The sequence below is a fragment of the Oncorhynchus tshawytscha genome, unplaced genomic scaffold (assembly GCF_018296145.1).
Source record: "Oncorhynchus tshawytscha isolate Ot180627B unplaced genomic scaffold, Otsh_v2.0 Un_contig_7238_pilon_pilon, whole genome shotgun sequence".
Lineage (NCBI taxonomy): Eukaryota > Metazoa > Chordata > Actinopteri > Salmoniformes > Salmonidae > Oncorhynchus > Oncorhynchus tshawytscha.
Window position 1 is genome coordinate 6,790 of NW_024609722.1, and position 26,827 is coordinate 33,616.

At 43.6% G+C, this 26,827-nt stretch overlaps 1 protein-coding gene across 1 annotated transcript; it reads right to left on the reverse strand.

Annotated features, from left to right (window-relative positions):
- Positions 1-302: 302 nt before the first annotated feature.
- LOC121845634 (zinc finger protein 431-like) lies at positions 303-26,827 on the reverse strand (the record flags this gene model as incomplete). Its single annotated transcript, XM_042317258.1, is given in 5 exon segments — positions 303-993; positions 1,198-1,477; positions 7,455-8,380; positions 11,284-11,497; positions 26,401-26,827. Coding segments are annotated over 5 exon segments (2,120 nt in total), but the record flags the coding sequence as incomplete, so codon positions are not given.

Sequence of the window (26,827 nt, forward strand, 5' to 3'; positions counted from 1 at the left end):
ACTTCTTGTGTCTATTCAGAGCTATGGTGGAACCGAACATCTTGTCGCAGTCTGAGCAACCATAAGGTTTTTCAACTGAATGTACACTCTCGTGTCTTCGCAGATGTCCTTTGTGGTTGAACTGCTTCCCACACACAGAGCAGCTGTACCTCAGAGCTGTATTGTGGTTCACCTGGTGTTGTTCAGTTTCTCCTGATGTTGACGGACTCTCCTCTTCCTCAGAACTCAGAGGAGGATTGAGACGAGGAGGATCCATGTCCAATCCAACTTCTTCTCCATCAGAATTGATCAGAACACCAAATTCCTCCTCCTCCTCATCTTCCTCCTTCAGTCCTTCGTTTTCAGCATTCATCTCTGGTGTTTGGTTGTGGTTGTCAAACTCAACAGGTTGTGGTAGTCCAGGTGGTAGATGGCTCTTCTGATGTTTCCATAGGTTGTGGGAACTGGTAAAGCTCTGGCCACATTCAGTGCAGCTGTAAGGTTTCTCCCCTGTGTGATCTCTGTGGTGGACTTTAAGGTCTGCTGGTCTTGCAAAACTCTTCCTGCATACAGAGCAGGAGTAAGGTTTCTCTCCTGTGTGCGTCCGGAAATGTTGCTTCAAACGCGATGACTGGGTAAAACTCTTCCCACACACAGAACAGGGGTAAGGTTTCTCTCCAGTGTGTGTCAGCAGGTGTATTTTCATGGCTCCCAAATGGGCGAACTTCATCCCACAGGTGGGGCAGTGGTAAGGTTTCTCTCCAGTGTGAGTTTTCAGATGTGCTTTCAGGTGTCCCTTCTCACGGAATTGGTTTCCACACAAAGTACAGGGGTAAGGCTTCTCTCCTGTGTGAATTCTCATGTGTTTTTGTAGCGCCGATAATTTTTGGCAGTCTTTTCCACACACTGAACAGCAGTGAGAGCTCTTAGCGTTGTGATTCTCCTGGTGATGTTCAGGTTCTCCTGATGTAGAGGGACTCTCTTCAATGTCAGAACTCTGACTGGGATTATATCCTGTGTGAAAAAAAATTGGAACAGGTTAAACAAAGCAGCAGGCAAGTCAAGAGAAAATCCCCAGGTTTTACTGAAATCCTGGCAGGAATATTGCGGATTTCCTGTTTATTCCCTCCTGATTCCGGGAATCTTCCAAACAGGATTTCTGAAAAACCTGGGCATTTTGGGAAAGTTTACCTGACTCACAAACTCATCTCAACATACCAAGAAGAGAAGGATCCCAGTCCATTTCTTCTCCATCAGAATTAATCAGCCCAACAACTTCCTCCTCTTCCTCCTCCTCTTCTTCTTCTTCTTCTTCTTCTTCTTCTTCTTCTTCTTCTTCTTCCTCCTCCTCCTCCTCCTCCTCCAGTTCTTCAGTTTTAATCTTCAGTTCAAGTGTTTGCTCCTCCTCTTTCACGTCAACAGTCACCCCAGCAGTTTGAGTGGAGGCTTCACTCTGGCTCTGGTCAGAAGGCAGAGACTCTGTGGGTTTGTGCCCAGCCTGGTGAGAAAATAAACGTTTATTTAGGATGGAGAATAACAAGCAAAATGGTTCAAACGGCCGTAACATGTTATTTTTGGTCCACCAGCCACTAAAATGTCTTACCAGCTAAACTATTAATATCCTGCTTAAACCTGTTAAGCCTACCCCCTACTTTTTCAAACATTCTGTTAAAAATCGCGCAACATTTCAGCGTCCTGCTACTCATGCCAGGAATATAGTATATGCATATGATTAGTATGTGTGGATAAAACTGGTTAAATCACGGCTGTGACTATAACAGAGCGTGTGTTTCATCGAAAAGCGCAAGAAAAACTGATCACTGAAAACTGGAAAAAATATCAATGCGCCACTTGCATGTATTGTCTATGGGACAGCAAATTAAATGGGGCTGAGATTGCAAGTCCTACAGCTTCCACACGATGTCGCCAGTCTTGTCAATTGCCTGGACGTTGTTTCTTGGTCAAACGAGTAAGAGAGACCCCATTCCTTCCGGTCTCCGACAGGAAGTTTTGGAAGAGAGATTTCCGAACATGATTTGAAGACGTGGAGCTATTGAATACACATCGCCCCGTGATCAATTTGATTATTAACGTTTACTAATACCTAAAGTTGGATTACAAAAGTATTTCGAAGTGTTTTGTGAAAGTTTATCGTCGACTTTTTTAATTTAAAAAAATGACGTTGCGTTTTGAAACTGTTTTTTTCTGGATCACAGTTTCCATAGATGGATATTTTGGGTATATATGGACCGATTTAATCGAAAAAAAGACCCAATAGTGATGTTTATGGGACATATAGGAGTGCCAACAAAGAAGCTCGTCAAAGGTAATGAATGTTTTATATTTTATTTCTGCTATTTGTGTAGCGCCGGCTACGCTAATTCTTTTGTTTACGTCGCCTTCAGGTATTTCGGGGTGTTGCATGCTATCAGATAATAGCTTCTCATGCTTTCGCCGAAAAGCATTTTAATAATCTGACTTGTTGGCTAGATTCACAACGAGTGTAGCTTTAATTCAGTACCCTGCATGTGTGTTTTAATGAACGTTTGAGTTTTAACGAGTGCTATTAGCATTTGGCGTAGCGCATTTGCTGATGGCTAGATGGGACGTCTGCGTGTCGGGTGGGCTTAAGAGGTTAAATGACACCAACAAAACACAAAAACAGATGCTTTGTAATGTTTCAAAAAACACTACGTGTTACTAGTAAAAAGAAATCTCATAATTCAAATTCAGCAAACATACAAGTATCTTATACAATTTTAAAGGTAATCTTGTTGTTAATCCCACCACAGTGTCCGATTTCAAAAAGGCTTTACAGCGAAAGCACACTAAACGATTATGTTAGGTCACCGCCAAGTCACAGAAAAAAACAGCCTTAAAGCAGAGATAGAGATAAAATTAATCACTAACCTTTGATAATCTTCATCAGATGACACTCATAGGACTTCATGTTACACAATACATGTATGTTTTGTTTGATAAAGTGCATATTTATATCCAAAAATCTAATTTTACATTGGCGTGTTATGTTCTGAGTACTGAGAATCTGAGAATCTGAGTACAGCACTCAAGAGACCAAAACAGCCAAACAGATATCCGCCACGTTGTGGAGTCAACATTAGTCAGAAATAGCGTTATAAATATTAACTTACCTTTGATGATCTTCATCAGAATGCACTCCCAGGAATCCCAGTTCCACAATAAAATGTTTGATTTGTTCGATAAAGTTCATAATTTATGTCCAAATACCTCCTTGTTGTTAGCGCGTTCAGCCCTGTAGTCCATATTAATGACGCCCGAACAGACACGCATTTACTAGGAGCAGACGAAAAGTAAAACGTTCCATTACAGTCCATAGAAACATGTCAAACAAAGGATAGAATCAATCTTTAGGATGTTTTTAACATAAATCTTCAATAATGTTCCAACCAGAGAATTCCCTTGTCTGTAGAAATGCAATGGAACGCAAGCTAACTTTCACGTGACCGCGCATGGTCAGTTGCTCCTGGCAGACCTCTGACTCGTTCCCCTCTCATTTGGCCCCCCTTCACAGTAGAAGCATCAAACAAGGTTCTAAAGACTGTTGACATCGAGTGGAAGCCTTAGGAATTGCAAGATGACCAATATCCCACTGTATCTTCAATAGGGGATGAGTTGAAATGCCCAGCCATAAGAAGTTAAGGGCGGTGGGTTACCGTGGGAACGGGACTCTGGAGTCATGTTTGTGCTTGTGAGATTGAATCTGACGAGTAGAAGTGCTATGTTCTCTTCCCTAGGGTGTTGAAACGCAAACATTGAAAAACCAACCTAGCTTGTGAACAAAACCACGTAGATCGAAAAGAAACACAAAGTGACACTTCAGTCCACTTTTCTTTTCAAGTAAATTAGAGAAACTTTTATACCTGTGCCCTGCGCTTCTAAAAATGAATATTTTAACTCTTTAGCTCTTCATGTGCGCACAGCCCCCAGCCAGGCAGCGTTGCAACACGAGGTGGGATAGGCTATAGGAGTCGCAGTTCTTGGACTTTGTGCGATTCATTCTCCAGTTAAGAAACAAAACCGGCAGATGGCGGATGTTAATTTTAGGCCCTGGCCACCTGAATGAAGAGACGTTGGAGTCACTTTCCCAGGATACAGATTAAACTTCTGTGTTCTCGTGACAGCGCAGGTGGTTTCACACTGTCTAGGGGGCAGAGTCAACGAGACTCAAAGGTGACAGGAGACAGGAGACAGCGTGACAGGAGACAGGTGACAGCGTGATGCAAACAGACAGTCTTCTATTAAGATAAAAGGCTCATCTTGGATCTTCCAGAGCTCTACAGGGGTCGCTGCAGGACAGGACTAGCCAAACGGTGCAGGACAGGACTAGCCAAACAGTGTAGGACAGGACTAGCCAAACGCTGCAGGACAGGACTAGCCAAACGCTGCAGGACAGGACTAGCCAAACGCTGCAGGACAGGACTAGCCAAACGCTGCAGGACAGGACTAGCCAAACGGTGCAGGACAGGACTAGCCAAACCTCAAGTGACATGTGCTCTTCAGAACACTCTTTCCCCATAGTGAGAGCTGCAGACCTTGAAGTCTATAGGGAGTCCATTAGAGGGCTGCCTCACCCTTGTTAAGGGAACCACGCTCAGCTGGTATCAAGGCTTGGCCCTGCTGCACCACAGTCCTGACTAAAATGCATGCTCAATGGAGAGTCTCCCAATGGATAATTTTTGTACATTTTTTATTTTATCTTTATTTAACTAGGCAAGTCAGTTAAAAACCAGTTATGCATTAGGGGCGCTATTCAAAATTTTGGATGAAAAACGTTCCCGTTTTAAACAAGATATTTTGTCACGAAAAGATGCTTGACTATTCATATAATTGAAGCTTTGGAAAGAAAACACTGACGTTTCCAAAACTGCAAAGATATTGTTCTTCTTATGAGAAACCAATTGCCTTGACGGATATATTATCGAATAGATATGTTAAAAACACCTTGAGGATGGATCCTAAACAACATTTGCCGTGTATCTGTCGATATTATGGAGTTAATTTTGAAAAAGGTTTGGCATTGTAGTGGTAGCATTTTCCGGTCGATTTCTCAGCCAAGCATGATGAACAAACGGGAGCTATTTCGCCTACAAAAATAATATTTTTGGAAAAAAGGAACATTTGCTATCTAACTGGGAGTCTCCTGAGTGAAAGCATCCGAAGTTCTTCAAAGGTAAATGATTTAATTTGGTTGCTTTTCTTATTTTCGTGAAAATGTTGCCTGCTGCCAGCAGAGCTAGCATAGCATTATGCCATGATAAACTTACACAAATGCTTGTCTAGCGTTGGCTGTAACGCATATTTTGAAAATCTGAGATGACAGTGTTGTTAACAAAAGGCTAAGCTTGTGTTTGAATATATTTATTTCATTTAATTTACGATTTTCATGAATAGGAAAAGTTTCTAGGGGTATTTATGTCCGCTGCGTTATGCTAATTCGTTTGAGGCTATGATTACGATCCCGGATCCGGGATTGCTCATCGCAAGAGGTTAAGAACATATTCTTACTTAAGATGACATCCTATCGGGGAACAGTGGGTTAACTGCCTTGTTCAGGGGCAGAACAACAGATTTTTACCTTGTAAACTCTGGGATTCGATCCAGCAACCTTTGGTTACTGGCCCATTGCTCTAACGACTAGGCTAATGCTTAGTCCAGGGTTAGTCTTAATCTGTGTCTGGGATATGGGCCTTTAGAATTAAAGGTGAAAGATTGGCCCTATATGAAGGACAAAAGTTGAGCTTTATTGAGAGGACCACAGCAACTTGGACAAAAGTTGGGTTGATAGGATAATAATTTCCACCGACCTTGACCAGTATATTCGGGAAGACAGCAGCATCTTGTAGAAGTAGAATCCCACTCCCAGTAGCCTGGTTAAGGCTCACAGCACCACAGATCCCTGAAGAGTTACGCTGGTGTCTCAGTAGGTTCTCAGAGAGCGAGAACCTCATTCCACACCCAGAGCACTGGTACGGTTTCTCTCCAGTGTGAACTCTCTGGTGTTTCAGCAGTTTTGACTCGATAGTGAAACTCTTCCCACATTCGGTGCATTGGTAGAGGTTCTCCCCAGTGTGGATTCTCTGATGTTCCTTCAGCTTGGTTGAAGTGGAGAAGCTCTGGTCACAATGGAAACATTTGTAGAAGTTGACTCCAGTGTGTGATTGGGCATGTATTTTCAAGGACACCAGTTGAGCAAATCCCTTACCGCATTCTCCACATTGGTACGGCGTTTCTCCGGTGTGGAGTCGTTCATGCTTCACCAGTGTCCCAGATAGAGCAAAGCGCTTGGGGCAGTAGGAGCAGCAGTAAGGTCTCTCGCCAGTGTGCACTCTCTCGTGGTTCTTCAGCTTGGCAGCAGTGGAGAAAGTCTTTTCACAATGAGCACAGAGGAAAGGTTTCTCCCTGTGTGTGTCTGTTGGTGAGATTTCAGGTGCGCCAACTGAGAAAAACTCTTCCCGCACTCGGGGCAGCTATAAGGTTTCTCACCCGAGTGCAACAACTGGTGTCTCTTCAAGTCTCCCATGTGCGTAAACCTGCTCCCGCAGTCAGAGCAGGGGTATGGCTTCTCTCCACTGTGCACTTTCTGGTGCGTCTTGAGGTTTGCGGCTTGGGAGAAGCCCTTCCCACACACCATACACTCGTAAGGCTTCTCTCCTGTGTGTGTTCTCTGGTGTAGCATTAGTTTGTAGGAGCTGGATAGTTCTTTTCCACACGTTGAGCAGATGTGAGGGCCCAGAGCTTTGTTGTTCTCCTGGTGTTGGTCAGGTCCTCCTAATGTAGAGGGACTCTCCTCACTCTCAGAGCAATGGTCAGGTCTCTCTGCTGTGGTAAAGAGGTCGTATGGATAAGTAAGCACCTTAAATATGTTAAGATTTGAGACAGTCAATAATATAGATGTTTCTTAATTTGGGTAATTGGAAATACACAATTTATTTAAATTTCCTAAAATAAAGTAAACGTGAATGTGTAGGCTAACCCATACCTTAATAAATTAATCTTTGAACTCACCAAAAGCAGGATCTTCCTCCTCTTCTTTTACTTTGACATCTAGTACTAGAGTGAGACCAGACTCCTCTACAACTGTGGGTTCAACCTGGTTGTTTTGGTCAACATAAGCCTAGGGTTAATAATCAGACAACTCATCCAGTATATATGTCAACAGCAGCATTAATCTTAGTTATATTGTGTTAAGGGCCTTAATGACTGGTTTAAGGGTACAAAATTCCAGTAACTTTTTAAAAAAATTCCCAGGTTTTCCAGAAATACAGGTTGGAACATTCCTGGAATCAGAAAGAAATAAACAGGAAATCTGGAATCCACCAACACAGATTTAAAAAAAATTAACTTAAGAAAGAAAATAGATAAGAAAATAAATAATAAAGAAAATGAATACAAAATAAATACAAAATTGCACTGGATACACCATATAAACCTACCTTACTGGTACCATCCACAGAGGTGGCCTCCTGCCGCTGTGACCCACCCGGTATACCTTCATGGATCCGACGACGGTGACTGGTTCTATTCGCTGACGAGGAGAAACTCTTCCCGCAGTCGGAGCACTGGAATGGTTTCTCTCCGGTGTGAACCCTCTGGTGTCTTTTAAGGAGTGACGACGACGAGAACCTCTTCTCGCATTGAGAGCAGTGGTACGGTTTCTCTCCGGTGTGCTGGCGCATGTGTATCTTTAAGGTCCATGGCTGAGTGAATTCCTTCCCACATTCTGAGCAGCTGTACGGCTTGGCGGTACTATTCGCTTCGCTTATATGGGATTGTTCATGTCTTGTTAGAGAGCTTGGGAAAACAAAGGTCTTTTTGCAGGTGGAACACTGGTAAGGTCTCTCCCCAGTGTGCATCCTCTGGTGCATCTTGAGCTCTGCTGCAGAGTTGCAGCCCCTCTCACACTCAGAGCATGGGAAAGGTTTTTTCATGCTGAGTCTCTGCTTCTCTCCGGCGTGCGTCATCATGTGGACCTTCAAGTGCCACATACGTGAGAAACTCTTCCCACACACAGAGCAGTGGCAAGGTTTCTCTCCGGTGTGTGTCCGATGGTGCAGTTTTAACTCTCCTTGGCTGACAAACCTCTTCCAACAGTTCTTTTCCGGGCAGATGTACGGTTTCTCTCCTGTGTGCAACCTCTCGTGTGTTTTGAGGGTCCCTGTATCACTGAATCTCTTTCCGCACACAGAGCAAGGATATGGTTTCTCTCCTGTGTGCGTTCTAAGATGTCTCTGTAGTTTAGATGGGTGAGGAAACTCTTTCCCACACTCCGGGCAGCGGTAAAACGTCTTCTTAGCTGTGCGATTCTCCTGGCGTCGTTCTGCTGATGCCTCATCACTAGAGCTGTGGTTTGGACTCTCTCCTGTTACAACAGTAAGGATAAAACAAGTTATGGTGCGTCCCAGATGCTACCCTATTTCCTATATAGCACACTACTTTTGAACTGGCACTATACAGGAACTAGGGTATCATAATCTACTGTAGCGCTCTAGGTTCATGTATTAAACTAATAAATAAACTCCTCGAGGGGCATTAAAGTATCGTCTGTGGGATCTAAAGTATTGTCCATCTGTGGGTAGGGGACTGTGGGTAGGGGACTGTGGGTAGGGGACTGTGGGTAGGGGACTGTGGGTAGGGGACAGTGGGTAGGGGACTGTGGGTAGGGGACTGTGGGTAGGAGACTGTGGGGACTGTGGGTAGGGGACTGTGGGTAGGGGACTGTGGGTAGGGGACTGTGGGTAGGGGACTGTGGGTAGGGGACTGTGGGTAGGGGACTGTGGGTAGGGACTGTGGGTAGGGGACTGTGGGTAGGGGACTGTGGGTAGGGGACTGTGGGTAGGGGACTGTGGGTAGGGGACTGTGGGTAGGGGACAGGGTAGGGGACTGTGGGTAGGGGACAGTGGGTACTGTGGGGGACTGTGGGTAGGGGACTGTGGGTGGGTAGGAGAGGGGACTGTGGGTAGGGGACTGTGGGTAGGGGACTGTGGGTAGGGGACTGTGGGTAGGGGACTGTGGGTAGGGGACTGTGGGTAGGGACTGTGGGTAGGGGACTGTGGGTAGGGGACTGTGGGTACTGTGGGGGACTGTGGGTAGGGGACTGTGGGTAGGGGACTGTGGGTAGGGGACTGTGGGTAGGGGACTGTGGGTGGGTAGGGGACTGTGGGTAGGGGACTGTGGGTAGGGGACTGTGGGTAGGGGACTGTGGGTAGGGGACTGTGGGTTGGGGACTGTGGGTAGGGGACTGTGGGTAGGGGGGACTGTGGGTAGGGGACTGTGGGTAGGGGACTGTGGGTAGGGGACTGTGGGTAGGGGACTAGGGTGGTTGGGGACTGTGGGTTGGGGACTGTGGGCAGGACTGTGGGTAGGGGACTGTGGGTAGGGGACAGTGGGTAGGGGACTGTGGGTAGGGGACTGTGGGTAGGGGACAGTGGGTAGGGGACTGTGGGTAGGGGGACTGTGGGTAGGGGACTGTGGGTAGGGGACTGTGGGTAGGGGACTGTGGGTAGGGGACTGTGGGTAGGGGGACTGTGGGTAGGGGACTGGGTAGGGGACTGTGGGTAGGGGACTGTGGGTAGGGGACTGTGGGTAGGGGACTGTGGGTAGGGGACTGTGGTAGGGACTGTGGGTAGCTGGGGACTGTAGGGGGGTAGGGGACTGTGGAAATTGGGGACTGTGGGTCTGGGGACTGTGGGTAGGGGACTGTGGGTAGGGGACTGTGGGTAGGGGACTGTGGGGGGACTGTGGGGGGACTGTGGGTAAAGGGGACAGTCATGGGGACTGTGGGTTGGGGACAGTGTGGGTGGGGACAGTTTAGGGGACAGTGGGTAGGGGACTGTGGGTCAGGGGAAAGTGGGTAGGGGACTGTGGGTGGGGACTGTGGGGGGACTGTGGGCAGGGGACTGTGGGTAGGGAACTGTGGGTCCAGTGGGGGACTGTGGCTAATGGGTTGTAGGGGACAGTGGGTAGGGGACTGTGGGTAATGGGGACTGTGGGTAGGGGACTGTGGGTAGTGGGGGGACTGTGGGTAGGGGACAGTGGGTAGGGGACAGTGGGTAGGGGACAGTGGGTAGGGGACACTGTTCTTTCCCTGTGGGACAGAAATCATAACAATAACACTGTCTTCTGTCTCCAAGACATCATAGGGACACCAACACTGTTCTTTAAAATAGGCAGACATTTATTTTAGGGACTTAAAAAAAAGAAAGTTGGACTGACTTTTTCCCCCCCCTCAGACAGGTAGGGGGGACTGTGGCCAACACTGTTAATTTCCCCTCAGACATCATTACAGCCAATCTTTAATGGTGAAACTAAAGACGTTACTGTAAACAACCAACACTGTTCTTTCCCCCCAGACAGACATCATTACAACCAACACTGTTCTTCCCCCAGACAGACATCCCCTCAGACAGACATCATTACAGCCAACACTGTTCTTTCCCCCTCAGACAGACATCATTACAACCAACACTGTTCTTTCCCCCTCAGACAGACATCATTACAGCCAACACTGTTCTTTCCCCCCCTCAGACATCATTACAACCAACACTGTTCTTTCCCCCTCAGACAGACATCATTACAACCAACACTGTTCTTTCCTCAGACCTCAGTTCTTTCCCCAGACAGACATCATTACAACCAACACTGTTCTTTACAACCAACACTGTTCCCCTCAGACAGACATCATTACAACCAACACTGTTCTTTCCCCCCTCAACCAACAGACATCATTACAACCAACACTGTTCTTTCCCCCTCAGACATCATTACAGCCAACACTGTTCTTTCCCCCCCCATTCAACACTGTTCTTTCCCCCTCAGACATCATTACAACCAACACTGTTCTTTCCCCTCAGACATCATTACAGCCAACACTGTTCTTTCCCCCTCAGACAGACATCATTACAACCAACACTGTTCTTTCCCCCTCAGACATCATTACAACCAACACTGTTCTTCCCCCTCAGACATCATTAACCCCAACACTGTTCTTTCCCCCTCAGACAGACATCATTACAACCAACACTGTTCTTTCCCCCCTCAGACATTGCATGGGTGACAGAACAGCAGATTCTGCAACAACAAAAAATACCCCGCTGCTGACATCCGTTTCATCTACAAAACATAAAACATAACAAAGAGTCTGTCTGGGGCAAAGAGTGGCTCTGTTTCCCCTATTGAGGATTCCATCTTTAAAGACTCATCAAATTGAACTGTCCACTTGAGAGAACCATTTTATTTCTAGTTAACATTCAGTCGGCTACTTACCTGTATAATTAAAACTCCACTCCTCTAAATCTTCCTCCTCCTCTTTGACTACGATGTTAAATCTAGGTATTTCACTGAAGCTGTCAAGGCCTCCAGGGTAACCAATCTCCTGCCCCTGTGGTGTGTAGTCCCGGTCACCGTGGCTACCGTCAGGACCTAGTGACAGCGTTGGTTGGGGTTCAGTTGAGCAGGATGGTGACGGCCCACCAAAGTCCTAGAATACAGAATCAAATCCAATTGTATTTAAAGCACTTTTTTTTTTAAATGAACAAGAAGTCCATCTTTAAACCGATGTATAACACCTGTATGTTTCATGAATTTTTATAACGAGTATTTCTGTTTTTGAATTTGGCGCTCTGCAATTTCACTGGATGTTGGCCAGGTGGGATGGTTGCGTCCCACACCCCCTAGAGAGGTTTAACTGGTATACTTCATTTTCCACAATTGTCTTTAACCAATGGTTGTGTTCATTTACATCTGCAAGAGGGAAACTAACTTTTCATGGCCACATGGTGCCATCTTTAGTGTTAATGGTATTGTTTTAAATGTTTATGCACACAAATAGTGCATAGTGCTGCTAATTGTATATGTTGTTTGTTGGTTTTCAGTATAAAACTTGGTGAAATGATTTACTGACACTGACAACACTGACAATCCTGACAACACTGACAATCCTGACAACACTGACAACACTGACAACACTGACAATCCTGACAACACTGATAATCCTGACAACACTGTAAACAACACTACAGCCAACACTGTTCTTTCCCCCAGACAACACTGCCAACACTGACACAACACTGACAACACTGACACACACTGACAACACTGACAATCAGACCTGACAACACTGATAATCCTGACAACAACACTGATAATCCAGGTAATCCGACAACACTGCCAACACTGATAATCCTGACAACTTAACCAGATTCCATCTTTAAAGACTCACACTTCGATAACACATCGCCAACACTGAGAACATCTCATAACTGCACTGTGACAGACATCATTATAACACATAACTCAGCATGATAACAGTCCCCATGACATACATCATTTACAAAGATTATACCTTTTCAACAAAATATATCCCCCTCAACATATATATATTATTTAACGACAACATTAGTATATACTGACAACACTTTTGACACATTTCCAGACAATACAAATCTTAACAATAAACTGGTAACTGACTTTCCGTCCCATACATCCTGAAATAACCGTTTCATCTCTAACTGCATGTGTGACATAACTCCACCAGTCCCATGTATATCATTTACAAAGATTATACATTTTCAAAAATATATATATTTTATTTAATGAATTAGTATATTTCAGTTGAACCATATTATTTGTTGTGTTATTTCTGGTGGATTAAATTGAAATTGCTACTAACTTTCTATGGCTTGTTTAAAAAATAAAAAAAAGGGAGATATTTCGGAGAAGATTTCATTTTAATATAACCGGAAGTACACCAAACATCTTAGTTTTGCACGACTAAGATCTCAGCAAAAAACGTCAATTTATGACGTTTATTCTTGAGTCATCGCTGAAGTTGATTTGGACTATTTTGCGTCCAACTGTATATTGGCTACGGCGTCTCAAAATGGACAAACAGTACTATTGCCGCTTTTTTCTCGTTTTCCAAGGTTAGGTCTTTTAAAGGGAGTATGCGAGTTGTTTGGTTAGCCGAGCCGAGCTAGGCGCCAGCCGAATCGAAGCATCCTGGCGCATTTATAAGCCGCCTCGTTTTTTTGCAGACAAGGCCTATAGATGATCATACCTCTCTAGGAACTGATCTGTCGTCAGTATTGTGGAGTAATTCTAATTATAAATTAAGATTTTAATGTGGAAAAAGCTGATCCGAGAGCAGCGCTGCCTTTCTTTCCATCCTATCATTATCAACACACGCCTCACTTAGCGAGGATCCTCTCTGCATGGTGTTGAGGGGAAATGCATGTTCGTTCCATGCATCATTAAAAACACTCGTAAGACAGGGGTGTGGCCAAGTAGCCACGCAAAACGAAAATCGTACCGATATGGGCAATGACTTGATTCTTATTTGTTGTTGTCATTAGCTTTCATGTCAATTAGTCAGGTACGAGGTACTACGGGGTCTAAATCAGTGGTTCGAAACGGTTGATTTATTTAAGTTGAAACAGTAAAAACGCACAAGGTGAAATGTAGAATTTGGGTAGTTCATCATCAGTTTCTAGGCCGTCATTGTAAATAAGAATTTGTTCTTACAACCACAACTGACTTGCCTAGTTAAATAAAAAAAGGTTAAAGTAATTTTTAATTGATTTTTTAATTCATCGGTTCCTGTTGTCATGTTAGTCATTGCAGATCTTAGAGAGATATTTATAACTGATCTGAAATGTCCAGATCAACTAACGTTTTTTTAGCTTGTTCTTCTTTTAGCACATAGATTTTGTTTAATGTTTGAGTCACTCAGATATCACATCAATAAACATACATTGGCAAAATGTATAGAATTGCAAGAAAAGCTTCAAAAAACATGACAAAATGTGTAGAATTGCAGGGAATAAGTTTCAAACCTGCCAAAACAGTTTTGTCATGAAAAGAAATAGACCTGGGAGAACAGAAGGGTGGGCTGTTGGTTGCTGCAGACCTGGGAGAAATGAAGGGCGGGCTGTTGGTCCTGCTGCTCTGATTGGATAAAGAAATAGACCTGGGAGAAATGAAGGGCGGCTGTTGGTCCTGCTGCTCTGATTGGATAAAGAAATAGACCTGGGAGAACAGAAGGGCGGGCTGTTGGTCCTGCTGCTCTGAATAAAGAAAGACCTGGGAGAACAGAAGGGCGGCTCTGATTGGATAAAGAAATAGACCTGGGAGAACAGGGTGGGCTGTTGGTCCTGCTGCTCTGATTGGATAAAGAAATAGACCTGGGAGAACAGAAGGGGTGGGCTGTTGGTCCTGCTGCTCTGATTGATAAAGAAATGACCTGGGAGAACAGAAGGGCGGGGCTGTTGGTTCTGCTGCTCTGAATGGATAAAGAAATAGACCTGGGAGAACAGAAGGGCGGGCTGTTGGTCCTGCTGCTCTGATTGGATAAAGAAATAGACCTGGGAGAACAGAAGGGCGGCTCTGATTGGATAAAGAAATAGACCTGGAAGAACAGAAGGGTGGGCTGTTGGTCCTGCTGCTCTGATTGGATAAAGAAATAGACCTGGGAGAACAGAAGGGCGGACTGTTGGTCCTGCTGCTCTGAATGGATAAAGAAATAGACCTGGGAGAACAGAAGGGCGGGCTGTTGGTCCTGCTGCTCTGATTGGATAAAGAAATAGACCTGGGAGAACAGAAGGGCTGCTGTTGGTTGCTGCTCTGATTGGATAAAGAAATAGACCTGGGAGAACAGAAGGGCCGGGCTGTTGGTCCTGCTGCTCTGATTGGATAAAGATATAGACCTGGGAGAACAGAAGGGCGGGGCTGTTGGTCCTGCTGCTCTGATTGGATAAAGAAATAGACCTGGGAGAACAGAAGGGCGGGGCTGTTGGTCCTGCTGCTCTGATTGGATAAAGATATAGACCTGGGAGAACAGAAGGGCGGCTCTGATTGGATAAAGAAATAGACCTGGGAGAACAGAAGGGCAGGCTGTTGGTCCTGCTGCTCTGATTGGATAAAGAAATAGACCTGGGAGAACAGAAGGGCGGCTCTGATTGGATAAAGAAATAGACCTGGGAGAACAGAAGGGCGGGCTGTTGGTCCTGCTGCTCTGATTGGATAAAGAAATAGACCTGGGAGAACAGAAGGGCGGGCTGTTGGGCTGCTCTGATTGGATAAAGACCTGGGAGAACAGAAGGTCCTGCTGCTCTGAATAAAGATATAGACCTGGGAGAACAGAAGGGCGGGCTGTTGGTCCTGCTGCTCTGATTGGATAAAGAAATAGACCTGGGAGAACAGAAGGGCGGCTCTGATTGGATAAAGAAATAGACCTGGGAGAACAGAAGGGCGGGGCTGTTGGTCCTGCTGCTCTGATTGGATAAAGAAATAGACCTGGGAGAACAGAAGGGCGGGGCTGTTGGTCCTGCTGCTCTGATTGGATAAAGTGAAGCTGTATTTCTCATTCATAATTTCCCCCGGTCTTTTCCTGACATGTTTGGGTCTTGTCATTCAGATTGCTGCTGCCTCCTGTTAGTCTGCTACTATGACAAATCAATAGGTAAGAACACTTGCTATGACGCTATCAATGTGCATAATATCTAACAAGCAGAGCGAAGGTAGGGAAAATTGTTACGCTAACTTATTAAGGACACACACACAACCAGTCCACACGCTGCTCCTAATCTGCAACTTTTTTTGGTCGATAAATGTGCAGGGAGATTTTGCCAACATCTACTTAGCAATATTAAAACACTTCCGTTTCCCCCCCACCCGATCACGCCTGTCATCTGATTATCAACTGTCAATCTACGGATACGACTCCAAAGCATTGCCATGTCGGCACACTCCTCTCATAAGATGAAGTTCCCAGAGTGTTACACTACGAAGCAAAGCGAGATCTACTCAGGCTGCTACAAAGCGAGATCTACTCAGGCTGCTACAAAGAAGGGCGGTAGATCTACTCAGGCTGCTACAAAGCTAGATCTACTCAGGCTGCTACAAAAGCGAGATCTACTCAGGCTGCTACAAAGCGAGATCTACTCAGGCTGCTACAAAGCTAGATCTACTCAGGCTGCTACAAAGCGAGATCTACTCAGGCTGCTCAAAGCGAGATCTACTCAGGCTGCTACAAAGCTAGATCTACAAAAGCTAGATCAGGCTGCTACAAAAGCTAGATCTACTCAGGCTGCTACAAAAGCTAGATCTACTCAGGCTGCTACAAAAGCTAGATCTACTCAGGCTGCTACAAAGCTAGATCTACTCATACAAAAGCTAGATCTACTCAGGCTGCTACAAAGCTAGATCTACTCAGGCTGCTACAAAGCTAGATCTACTCAGGCTGCTACAAAAGCTAGATCTACTCAGGCTGCTACAAAAGCTAGATCTACTCAGGCTGCTACAAAGCTAGATCTACTCAGGCTGCTACAAAAGCTAGATCTACTCAGGCTGCTACAAAAGCTAGATTTACTCAGGCTGCTACAAAAGCTAGATCTACTCAGGCTCAAAAGCTAGATCTACTCAGGCTGCTACAAAAGCTAGATCTACTCAGGCTGCTACAAAAGCTAGATCTACTCAGGCTGCTACAAAAGCAAAGGCAAAGCAGATCTACTCAGGCTGCCAAAAGCTAGATCTACTCAGGCTGCTACAAAAGCTAGATCTACTCAGGCTGCTACAAAAGCTAGATCTACTCAGGCTGCTACAAAAGCTAGATCCGCTACAAAAGCTAGATCTACTCAGGCTGCTACAAAAGCTAGAACTCAGGCTGCTACAAAAGCTAGATCTACTCAGGCTGCTACAAAGCTAGATCTACTCAGGCTGCTACAAAGCTAGATCTACTCAGGCTGCTACAAAGCTAGATCTACTCAGGCTCTACTCAGGCTACAAAGCTAGATCTACTTAGGCTGCTACAAAGCTAGATCTACTCAGGCTGCTACACAAAAGCGAGATCTACTCAGGCTGCAACAAAAGCGAGATCTACTCAGGCTGCAAAAGCTAGATCTACTCAGGCTGCTACAAAAGCTAGAACTCAGGCTGCACAAAGCTAGATCTACTCAGGCTGCTACAAAGCGAGCCAGCTTCATCCGTATTACGACGGTGGATATTGCTCGTCCGCCTGCCGCTAACTCCAGCAGGCTTGTAACTGCGTGCATGTTGCGCGTCTTAATATAGATAAAGCTACTACGGCGAAAGTATAACTGCCAGAATAAAGGAAACACCAATATAAAGGTGTCTTAATATAGATACAGCTACTACGGCAAAAGTATAACTGCCAGAATAAAGGAAACACCAATATAAGGTCTTAATATAGATACAGCTACTATAAGGTGTCTAAGTATAGATACAGCTACTACAGAGAATGTATATATGAGAGAACACCAACATGAAGTGTTTTAATAGGGTGCTGGGCCACCATGAGCCATCAGAACAGCTTCAATGTGCTTTGACATAGATGGTACAAGTGTCTGGAACTCTATCGGAGGGATGCGACACCCTTCTTCCACATTTGTTATTTTGTTGATGGTGGTGGAAAATGCTGGCTCAGGCGCTGCTCCAGAATCTCCCATAGTTCAATTGGGTTTACATCGTGGTGACTGAGACGGCCATGTGGTTTACATCATGGTGACTGAGACGGCCATGTGGTTTACATCGTGGTGACTGAGACGGCATGTGGTTTACACCATGGTGACTGAGACGGCACGTGGTTTACATCATGGTGACTGAGACGGCACGTGGTTTACATCATGGTGACTGAGACGGCCATGTGGTTTACATCGTGGTGACTGAGACGGCATGTGGTTTACATCGTGGTGACTGAGACGGCATGTCATGTGGTTTACATCGTGTTGACAGGCGGCATGTGGTTTACATCGTGGTGACTGAGACGGCCATGTGGTTTACATCGTGGTGACTGAGACGGCCATGTGGTTTACATCGTGGTGACTGAGACGGCCATGTGGTTTACATCGTGGTGACTGAGACGGCATGTGGTTTACATTGGTGACTGAGACGGCCATGTGGTTTACATCATGGTGACTGAGACGGCCATGTGGTTTACATGTGGTGACTGAGACGGCCATGTGGTTTACATCGTGGTGACTGAGACGGCCATGTGGTTTACATCATGGTGACTGAGACGGCATGAGGTTTACATCGTGGTGACTGAGACGGCCATGTGGTTTACATCGTGGTGACTGAGACGGCCATGTGGTTTACATCGTGGTGACTGAGACGGCCATGTGGTTTACATCGTGGTGACAGACGGCATGTGGTTTACATCGTGGTGACTGAGACGGCCATGTGGTTTACATCGTGGTGACTGAGACGGCCATGTGGTTTACATTGTGGTGACTGAGACGGCCATGTGGTTTACATCGTGGTGACTGAGACGGCCATGTGGTTTACATCGTGGTGACTGAGACGGCCATGTGGTTTACATCGTGGTGACTGAGACGGCCACGGCATGTGGTTTACTTCGTTACATTTAGTCCTCATCTAATATAATGTATAAAACAATCCCATGTCCACATATAGAACAGAGTCCCAACAGCAGAAATAACACACTGTCATATTGACCAGATAAATACTCTCTGAACAGACAGGCTCCTTCATCTATAACACACTGTCATATTGACCAGATAAATACTCTCTGAACAGACAGGCTCCTTCATCTATAACACACTGTCATATTGACCAGATAAATACTCTCTGAACAGACAGGCTCCTTCATCTATAACACACTGTCATATTGACCAGATAAATACTCTCTGAACAGACAGGCTCCTTCATCTATAACACACTGTCATATTGACCAGATAAATACTCTCTGAACAGACAGGCTCCTTCATCTATAATAGTCCTGTCACAATTCACATCTTATATTTAAGTGGTTCTAAAATATTGGCTGAATGTATATATTAAAAAAGGCTTCTGGTTTGTTCAGATAAATTATTCACATTCCTGAATCTATAATGTTGTCTTTCCCCCATTTCTCCTTTCTTATAGATAAGATGGTGACAATCGATCTAAGGTATTGATTGAATGCCGGGATAAGATAAGATGGTGGACAATCGCTCCCAGGTATTGATTGAATGTCTGTTTGCGGGATAAGATAAATTATGGACAATTTCTAAAGGTATTGATTGAATGTCTGTCTGCCTAAGATAAGATGGTGGACAATCGATTCCAGGTATTGATTGAATGTCTGTCTGCCGGGATAAGATAAGATGGTGGACAATCGCTGCCAGGTATTGATTGAATGTCTGTCTCTTATCAACTCAATACTGTTGTGAATGGAGTTGGGCCATTTTAAATGGTGTAACATTGTGAAATAAAATAAGCAATGTTTTTTTCCCCCCCTCGTCTCTCAATTATCTTGTTGATTGATGACCACCCGAGAGCATTATGAATGACAACCCGAAGAATCACACCTCCGCCTTAAAAACAATCCTCTCTGCTTTGTTCTGTCCAATCTCCAGCCTCCTCGTGTCACTTAATGACACGTTTCATTCAGTAGCCACTCGCGCATCGTGGATGGGGGTGGGGGGGTGATCAGTCAGAATGGCTGTGTATTCAATTCAAAAGGCTTTATTGGCATGGGAAACATGTGTTAACATTGCCAAAGCAAGTGAGGTAGATAATATACAGTGTATTTATTGGTGTTTACCTTGTCCTCTATGGGGTTGATTGGACCTAACCCATGCCAGGACCACAACATAACAGAGGTGCCTGAACCTATTTACGAAGGTTGAGAGTCATGCGTCCTCTGATCAAAACAGAGCAGCCAGAAAATTGACCACAAGTGTTACATTTTGGCACTACCTTAACAAGTAGGTCAAACAGAGCAGCCAGAATACTAATTGACTCAAGTGTTTCCTATATTTTGGTAGTTACCTGTAGGTGAACAGAGCAGCCAGAATACTAATTGACTCAAGTGTTTCCTTTATTTTGGTAGTTACCTGTAGGTCTATGTGGGCTTATTAGTTTAGTGGTTCTTAACCTGGGGATCCCAGGGGTTGCCCGTTTTTGCCTTAGCACTACACACCTGATTTCAATCATCAAAACGTGATGAATTGATCATTTGAATGAGCTGTGTCGCAAACCAGGGTTCTCATTAATTTTAGAAAACTTTTTTTAAAAACAGACCTAAAAAATAGGCAGTGATTACTTTAACCAGGTAGTTATGCATATGACAAGTGTGTGTGTATAGAAAGTGATGAAGTCTTAAAACTGGTTAAATCAGTGATTGCAGTGATTAAAGTACAGTGATTGTGATTATAACAGAACGTGTTTAGGAGTCAAAATCCTTCAGTGAAAAACTGTGATTAAAAAAATACAAAGTACAGTGATTAAAGTACAGTGATTAAAGTACATTGATTAAGGCTGATTAAAGTACAGTGATTAAAGTGATTAAAGTACAGCTTGATTAAAGTACAGTGATTAAAGTTGATTTTACAGTGATTAAAGTACAGTGATTAAAGCACTTGATTAAAGTACAGTGATTACAGTGATTAAATACAGTGATTAAAGTGATTAGTGATTAAAGTGATTAAATTACAGTGATTAAAGTACAGATTAAAGTGATCAATTTACAGTGATTAAAGTTTATTAACAGTATTAAAGTGATTAGATAAGTAGTGATTAAAGTGATTTGTACAGTGATTAAAGTACAACTTTTGTAATTTTAAAAAGTGACGTTACAGTGATTAAAGGGCAGTGATTTCTGATCAACAGTGATTAAAGTACAGTGATTAATTTTGATTAAATGACAGTGATTAAAGTCAGTGATTAAAGTGATTAAAGTGAGTGATTAATGTGACAGTGATTAAAGTGATTAAAGAAGTGATTAAAGTACAGTGATTGTTTATACAGTATTAAAGTGATTAAAGTACAGTGATTAAAGTGATTAAAGTACTGTGATTAAAGTACAGTGATTAAAGTGTGCAGTGCTATCAGATTAAAGTGATTAAAGCTACAGTGATTAAAGTGATTACAAATCTGATTTACAGTGATTGATTAAAGTACAGTGATTAATTGAGTACCTTGTACAGTGATTAAAGTGATTAATGAACAGTGATTAAAGTACAGTGATTAAAGTACAGTGATTAAAGTGATTAAAGTGATTAAAGTACAGTGATTAAAGTCCATTAACAAGATTACAGTGATTAAAAAGTGATTAAAGTACAGTGATTAAAGTACAGTGATTAAAGTGATTAAAGTACAGTGATTAAAGTAAGTGATTAAAGTGCAGTGATTAAAGGACAGTAAAGTCGCAGTGATTAAAGTGATTACAGTGATTAAAGGCAGTGATTAAAGATTGATTAAAGTACAGTGATTAACCAGTGATTAAAGTACAGTGATTAAAGTACAGTGATTAAAGTGATTAAAGTACAGTGATTAAAGTGATTAACCTGGGGTACAGTGATTAACAGTGATTAACTACACAGTGATTAAAGTGATTAAATTAAAGTGATTAAAGTACAGTGATTAAAGTACAGTGATTAAAGTGATTAAAGTACAGTGATTAAAGTGATTAAAGTACAGTGATTAAAGTGATTAAAGTACAGTGATTAAAGTACAGTGATTAAAGTACAGTGATTAAAGTACAGTGATTAAAGTGATTAAAGTACAGTGATTAAAGTGATTAAAGTACAGTGATTAAAGTACAGTGATTAAAGTACAGTGATTAAAGTACAGTGATTAAAGTACAGTGATTAAAGTTGATTAAAGTACAGTGATTAAAGTACAGTGATTAAAGTGATTAAATTAAAGTGATTAAAGTACAGTGATTAAAGTACAGTGATTAAAGTACAGTGATTAAAGTACAGTGATTAAAGTGATTAAAGTACAGTGATTAAAGTACAGTGATTAAATTGATTAGTGATTAAAGTACAGTGATTAAAGTACAGTGATTAAAGTGATTAAAGTACAGTGATTAAAGTACAGTGATTAAAGTGATTAAAGTACAGTGATTAAAGTACAGTGATTAAAGTACAGTTATTAAAGTACAGTGATTAAGTCTAGCAGCCACATTCAGTAAAATAGCTTACAATGAAAGAGCAAGGTATTTCTTGCCAAGATGATGCATGGCTACCGGAGAGACACATGACGTCACAGGCGAGAAGTACACATTAGTCAGAGTGAAGTCAACTGATCGAATGCACAATGCCCATGTTAGCCTTGACGGCCAGCTTAATGGAGTCTGCCACTAGCACAGTCAGTGTAGTCAGATCCCCATTGAGACCGTGTCTGTGCCTCGATCTAGGTTGGGCAAAACTAAACATGGCGGTGTTCTCCTTAACAATCTCACTGGAATAAAGACCTCAATTCCTGTCATTATTGAAAGATATTCTGATATCTCACATCTCAAAATAGGGCTACTTAATGTTAGATCCCTCACTTCCAAGGCAGTTATAGTCAATTAACTAATCACTGATCATAATCTTAATGTGATTGGCCTGACTGAAACATGGCTTAAGCCTGATGAATTTACTGTGTTAAATGAGGCCTCTCCTCCTGGCTACACTAGTGACCATATCCCCCGCGCATCCTGCAAAGGCGGAGGTGTTGCTAACATTTACGATACCAAATTTCAAATTTACACAAAAAAAACCTACTGCATTTTCATCTTTTGAGCTTCTAGTCATGACATTGATGCAGCCTCCTCTCACTTTTTATAGCTATTGTTTACAGGCCTCCTGGGCCATACACAGCGTTCCTCACTGAGTTCCCTGAATTCCTATCGGACCTTGTAGTAATGGCAGATAATATTCTAATTTTTGGTGACTAACATTCACATGGAAAAGTCCACAGACCCACTCCAAACGGCTTTCGGAGCCATCATCAACTCAGTGGGTTTTGTCCAACATGTCTCCGGACCTACTCACAGCCACAGTCATACGCTGGACCTAGTTTTGTCCCGTGGAATAAATGTTGTGGATCTTAATGTTTTTCCTCACAATCCTGGACTATCAGACCACCACTTTATTACGTTTGCAATCGCAACAAATAATCTGCTCAGACCCCAACCAAGGAACATCAAAAGCTGTGCTACAAATTCTCAGACAACACAAAGACGTCAGAGTACAGAAATCAGTTAGCCAACTGAGGAACTAAATGTAACCTTGCGTAATACCCTAGATGCAGTCGTACCCCTAAAAACAAAAAAACATGTGTCATAAGAAACTAGTTGCCTAGTTTGTTTTCACTATATATTTGACCTCTTGGTGATGTCATTCGGAAACATAATATTAACTTTCACTGCTCTGCGGAAGATACACAGCTGTACATTTTGATGAAACCCCAAAATTACCCTCCCTGGAAGCCTGTGTTTCAGACATAAGTGGAAGTGGATGGCGGCAAATGGTTTACTTTTAAACTTGGACAAAACAGAGACGCTTGTTCTATATCCCAAGAAACAAAGAGATCTTCTGTTGGATCTGTCAAATAAAACTGAAGGACCTCGGTGTTCCTCTGGACCCTGATCTCTCCTTTGACGAACATATCAAGACTGTTTCAAGGAGAGCTTTTTTCCATCTACGTAACATTGAAAAAATCAAACTCTCTGTCCAAAAATGATGCAGAAAAGTAATCCATAATTTTGTTATTTCTAGGTTAGACTACTGCAATGCTCTACTTTCCGGCTACCCGGATAAAGCACGAAATGAACTTCAGTTGGTGCTAAACACGGATGCTAGAATCTTGACTAGAACCCAAAAGTTTGATCATACTACTCTAGTTCTAGCCTCTCTACACTGGCTTCCTGTCAAGGCAAGGGCTGATTTCAAGGTTTTACTGCTAACCTACAAAGCATTACATGGGCTTGCTCCTACCTATCTCTCTGATTTGGTCCTGCCGTACATATCTACGCGTACGCTATGGTCACAAGACGCAGGCCTCATTATTGTCCCTAGAATTTATATTTCTTATTGTCCCTAAAACAGCTGGAGGAAGGGTTTTCTCCAATAGAGCTCCATTTTTATGGAATGGTCTGCCTACCCATGTGAGAGACGCAGACTCAGTCTCGACCTTTAAGTCTTTACTGAAGACTCAGCTCTTCAGTGGGTCATATGATTGAGTGTAGTCTGGCCCAGGAGTGTGAAGGTGAACGGAAAGGCTCTGGAGCAACGAACCGCGGTCACTGCCTGGCCGGTTCCCCTCTCTCCTCTGGGATTGTCTGCCTCTAACCCTATTAAGGGGGCTGAGTCACTGGCGCTCTTCCATGCCATCCCTAGGGGGGGTGCGTCACTGACGTGATCTTCCTGTCCGGGTTGGCCCACCCTCGAGTTTGTTTCCCATGGGGGAGATCTTCGTGGGCTATACTCTGCCTTGTCTCAGGGTAGTAAGTTGGTGGTTTGAAGATATCCCTCTAGTGGTGTGGGGGCAAAGTGGGTGGGGTTATATCCTGCCTGGTTGGCCCTGTCCGGGGGTATCGTCGGACCACAATGTCTCCTGACCCCTCCTGTCTCAGCCTCCAGTATTTATGCTGTAATAGTCTACGTGTTGGGGGGCTAGGGTCAGTCTGGTGTATTTCTCCTGTCTTATCCGGTGTCCTGTGTGAATTTAAGCACGCTCCCTCTAATTCTCTCGAAGGACCTGAGCCCTTGGACCATGCCTCAGGACTACCTGGCCTGATGACTCCTCTCCACGCTTCTTCCGTGGTTCCTGCTGTTCTAGGGAGTTTTTTTCCTAGCCACTGTGCTTCTACATTTGCATTGCTTGCTGTTTGGGGTTTTAGGCTGGGTTTCTGTACAGCACTTTGTGACATTATCGGTTAATGTAAAAGGGACTTTATAAATACATTTGATTGATTTTACCATTTGAAAGTAGTCAACTGGGTGGGACTTCAAAGGATAACATAATTTCATCCAGGTAGGCAGGAGGGACCTGCTAATGAATTATACTCATGAGCAGAAGGATCACATAATTCCATCCTGGTAGGGAGGAGGGACCTGCCAATGAATTATACTCATGAGCAAACATACCATAACTGCAGGCCAACCTTGGCTTTATAACTGTTTAAATAACATCCTCCGGGTGGCGGTATGCACCCTTTCAGGTTGTTTACCAACTCATAGAAGTAGTAGTAAATTGACTAATTCAAAATGGAGATGGCCTCAATGGCGCTGCCCGTGCGCTCAGAGACGCCTTAATGAGAGATACAACGCTGCGATCTTAATAAGACATCTCTATTCTCCCAACCGACACAATCAGAGACCGGTTAGATCTGGTTCAGGGCTTCGGAACGGAATTCCACGACGTCCGGTCTCTGCTCTGTTCTTCAGAAACTTCCTTCACCATGGAGTTGAGTTGAGTAACCTAGCTAGGTCTGGGAGAGATCTGGAGACCCAACCAACAGAAATAACAAGGCATTCCACTAGTGCTGAGCAATTCACCAAAATATATGCTATTCTTCATTTTTTTTAAACAACTAATTGACCAACGTTTAATTTCTTTCTGTGAGCTCAATGCGCACACTGCAGTTTCTCTAGAGATACACCAGATCCAGCCTGAACTGTGAGATGTAGTAGGGAGTTGTAGTTTCCAACAAGCTAATATTCCACATAATTACCACGTTTGATGCGCTAAACTAACTACAATGACCATAATCTAATGTGCATCTATTTGTCTGGTCTGTGTTTCTTTTATGCCTGCAACAGCACGATTTGAGAGGTATCTCTACCTGAAAATACATGATCTAAGTGATTGATGGTTGCATGGAGAGGCAGGTAGCCTAGTGGTTAGAGCTTTGGGCCAGTAACCGAAAGGCTGCTGAATCGAATCCCTGAGTTGACAAGGTAAAAATCTGTCGTTCTGCCCCTGACATGGTGGATGTTGAGTAAGGCAGCCCTCCGCACCTCTCTGGTTCAGAGGGGTTGGGTTAAATGTAGAAGACACATTTCAGTTAAGGTATTCAGTTATACAACTGACGAGGTCTCCCAATTTCCCCAATCAGCAGTCATAAACATATGCCTTCTTTACTTTAAAGAACTACAAAATAGTGATTGTCAGGCAGCAGCTCTGAGATGACTTGACATGAAAGTCATAAAATAAATTAATGGTTAATATGTGAAACGCAGTAACTGTCATCACTACCATCATGGGAGTTTTATTAATAGTTGTATCCTGTGCATTCAACCCCAATAATCGAAACAGAAGAGAGTTTATTTTTATGAATCGAACCGATCTCAAAAATAACTAATCGCTCAGCGCAGCGGGGAATGGTCGTGTTCGTGTGTAAACCGAGTATATGTCGGGAGAAGAGTGGAGAATGTTAAAGGCTAGCTACTATTCTGCCGACGTGTACTTGGTTTACACAAGATCAATCCCCGCTACTGATAGCTAACGCTAGTTATCTCCATCCAGCCACTACCCATTGTGCTAACACCAATCCGATACTTGTTTTAAATCTGGGAGTGCACACTTTGGGAAAAGGGTGGAGAAACGGGTCGCAACTAGCTGGCTAGCAACCAAAGTCGTGGTTCTCACCTCCTCCATCTTGAATCCTTCAGGAATTGTTGAAGCAGCTAGCTAAATGCTGTAGCGGGAAATTAATTTCTGAAATCGTCCACGTCCTTTCTCTGAAATGAAATGTTCACCACGAGGTCACGTTAGCTAGCGAATGAAATAGCCTCGCTACTAGTAGCACTTGCCATTACAATTTGACAAAGGTTAGCGAGCTAGGCTAACGGCAGCCAGGAAGCTAGCTAACTGCTTTGCTAAACCCGATTACAAAACTATTAAAATAGTACTTGGAAATATTGCCTGCTCCGTGTTTACAGTTCAAGTTTGGCAACGTCACAGCATATTTTTCAACCGTATCATTGTGATATTTGACGAATTTCCAACAAAATTACGTGGACAGCTAATCCAGACGGCTGCCTAGCTACATCAGCGTCTTTCTGCTTCCGGTCTA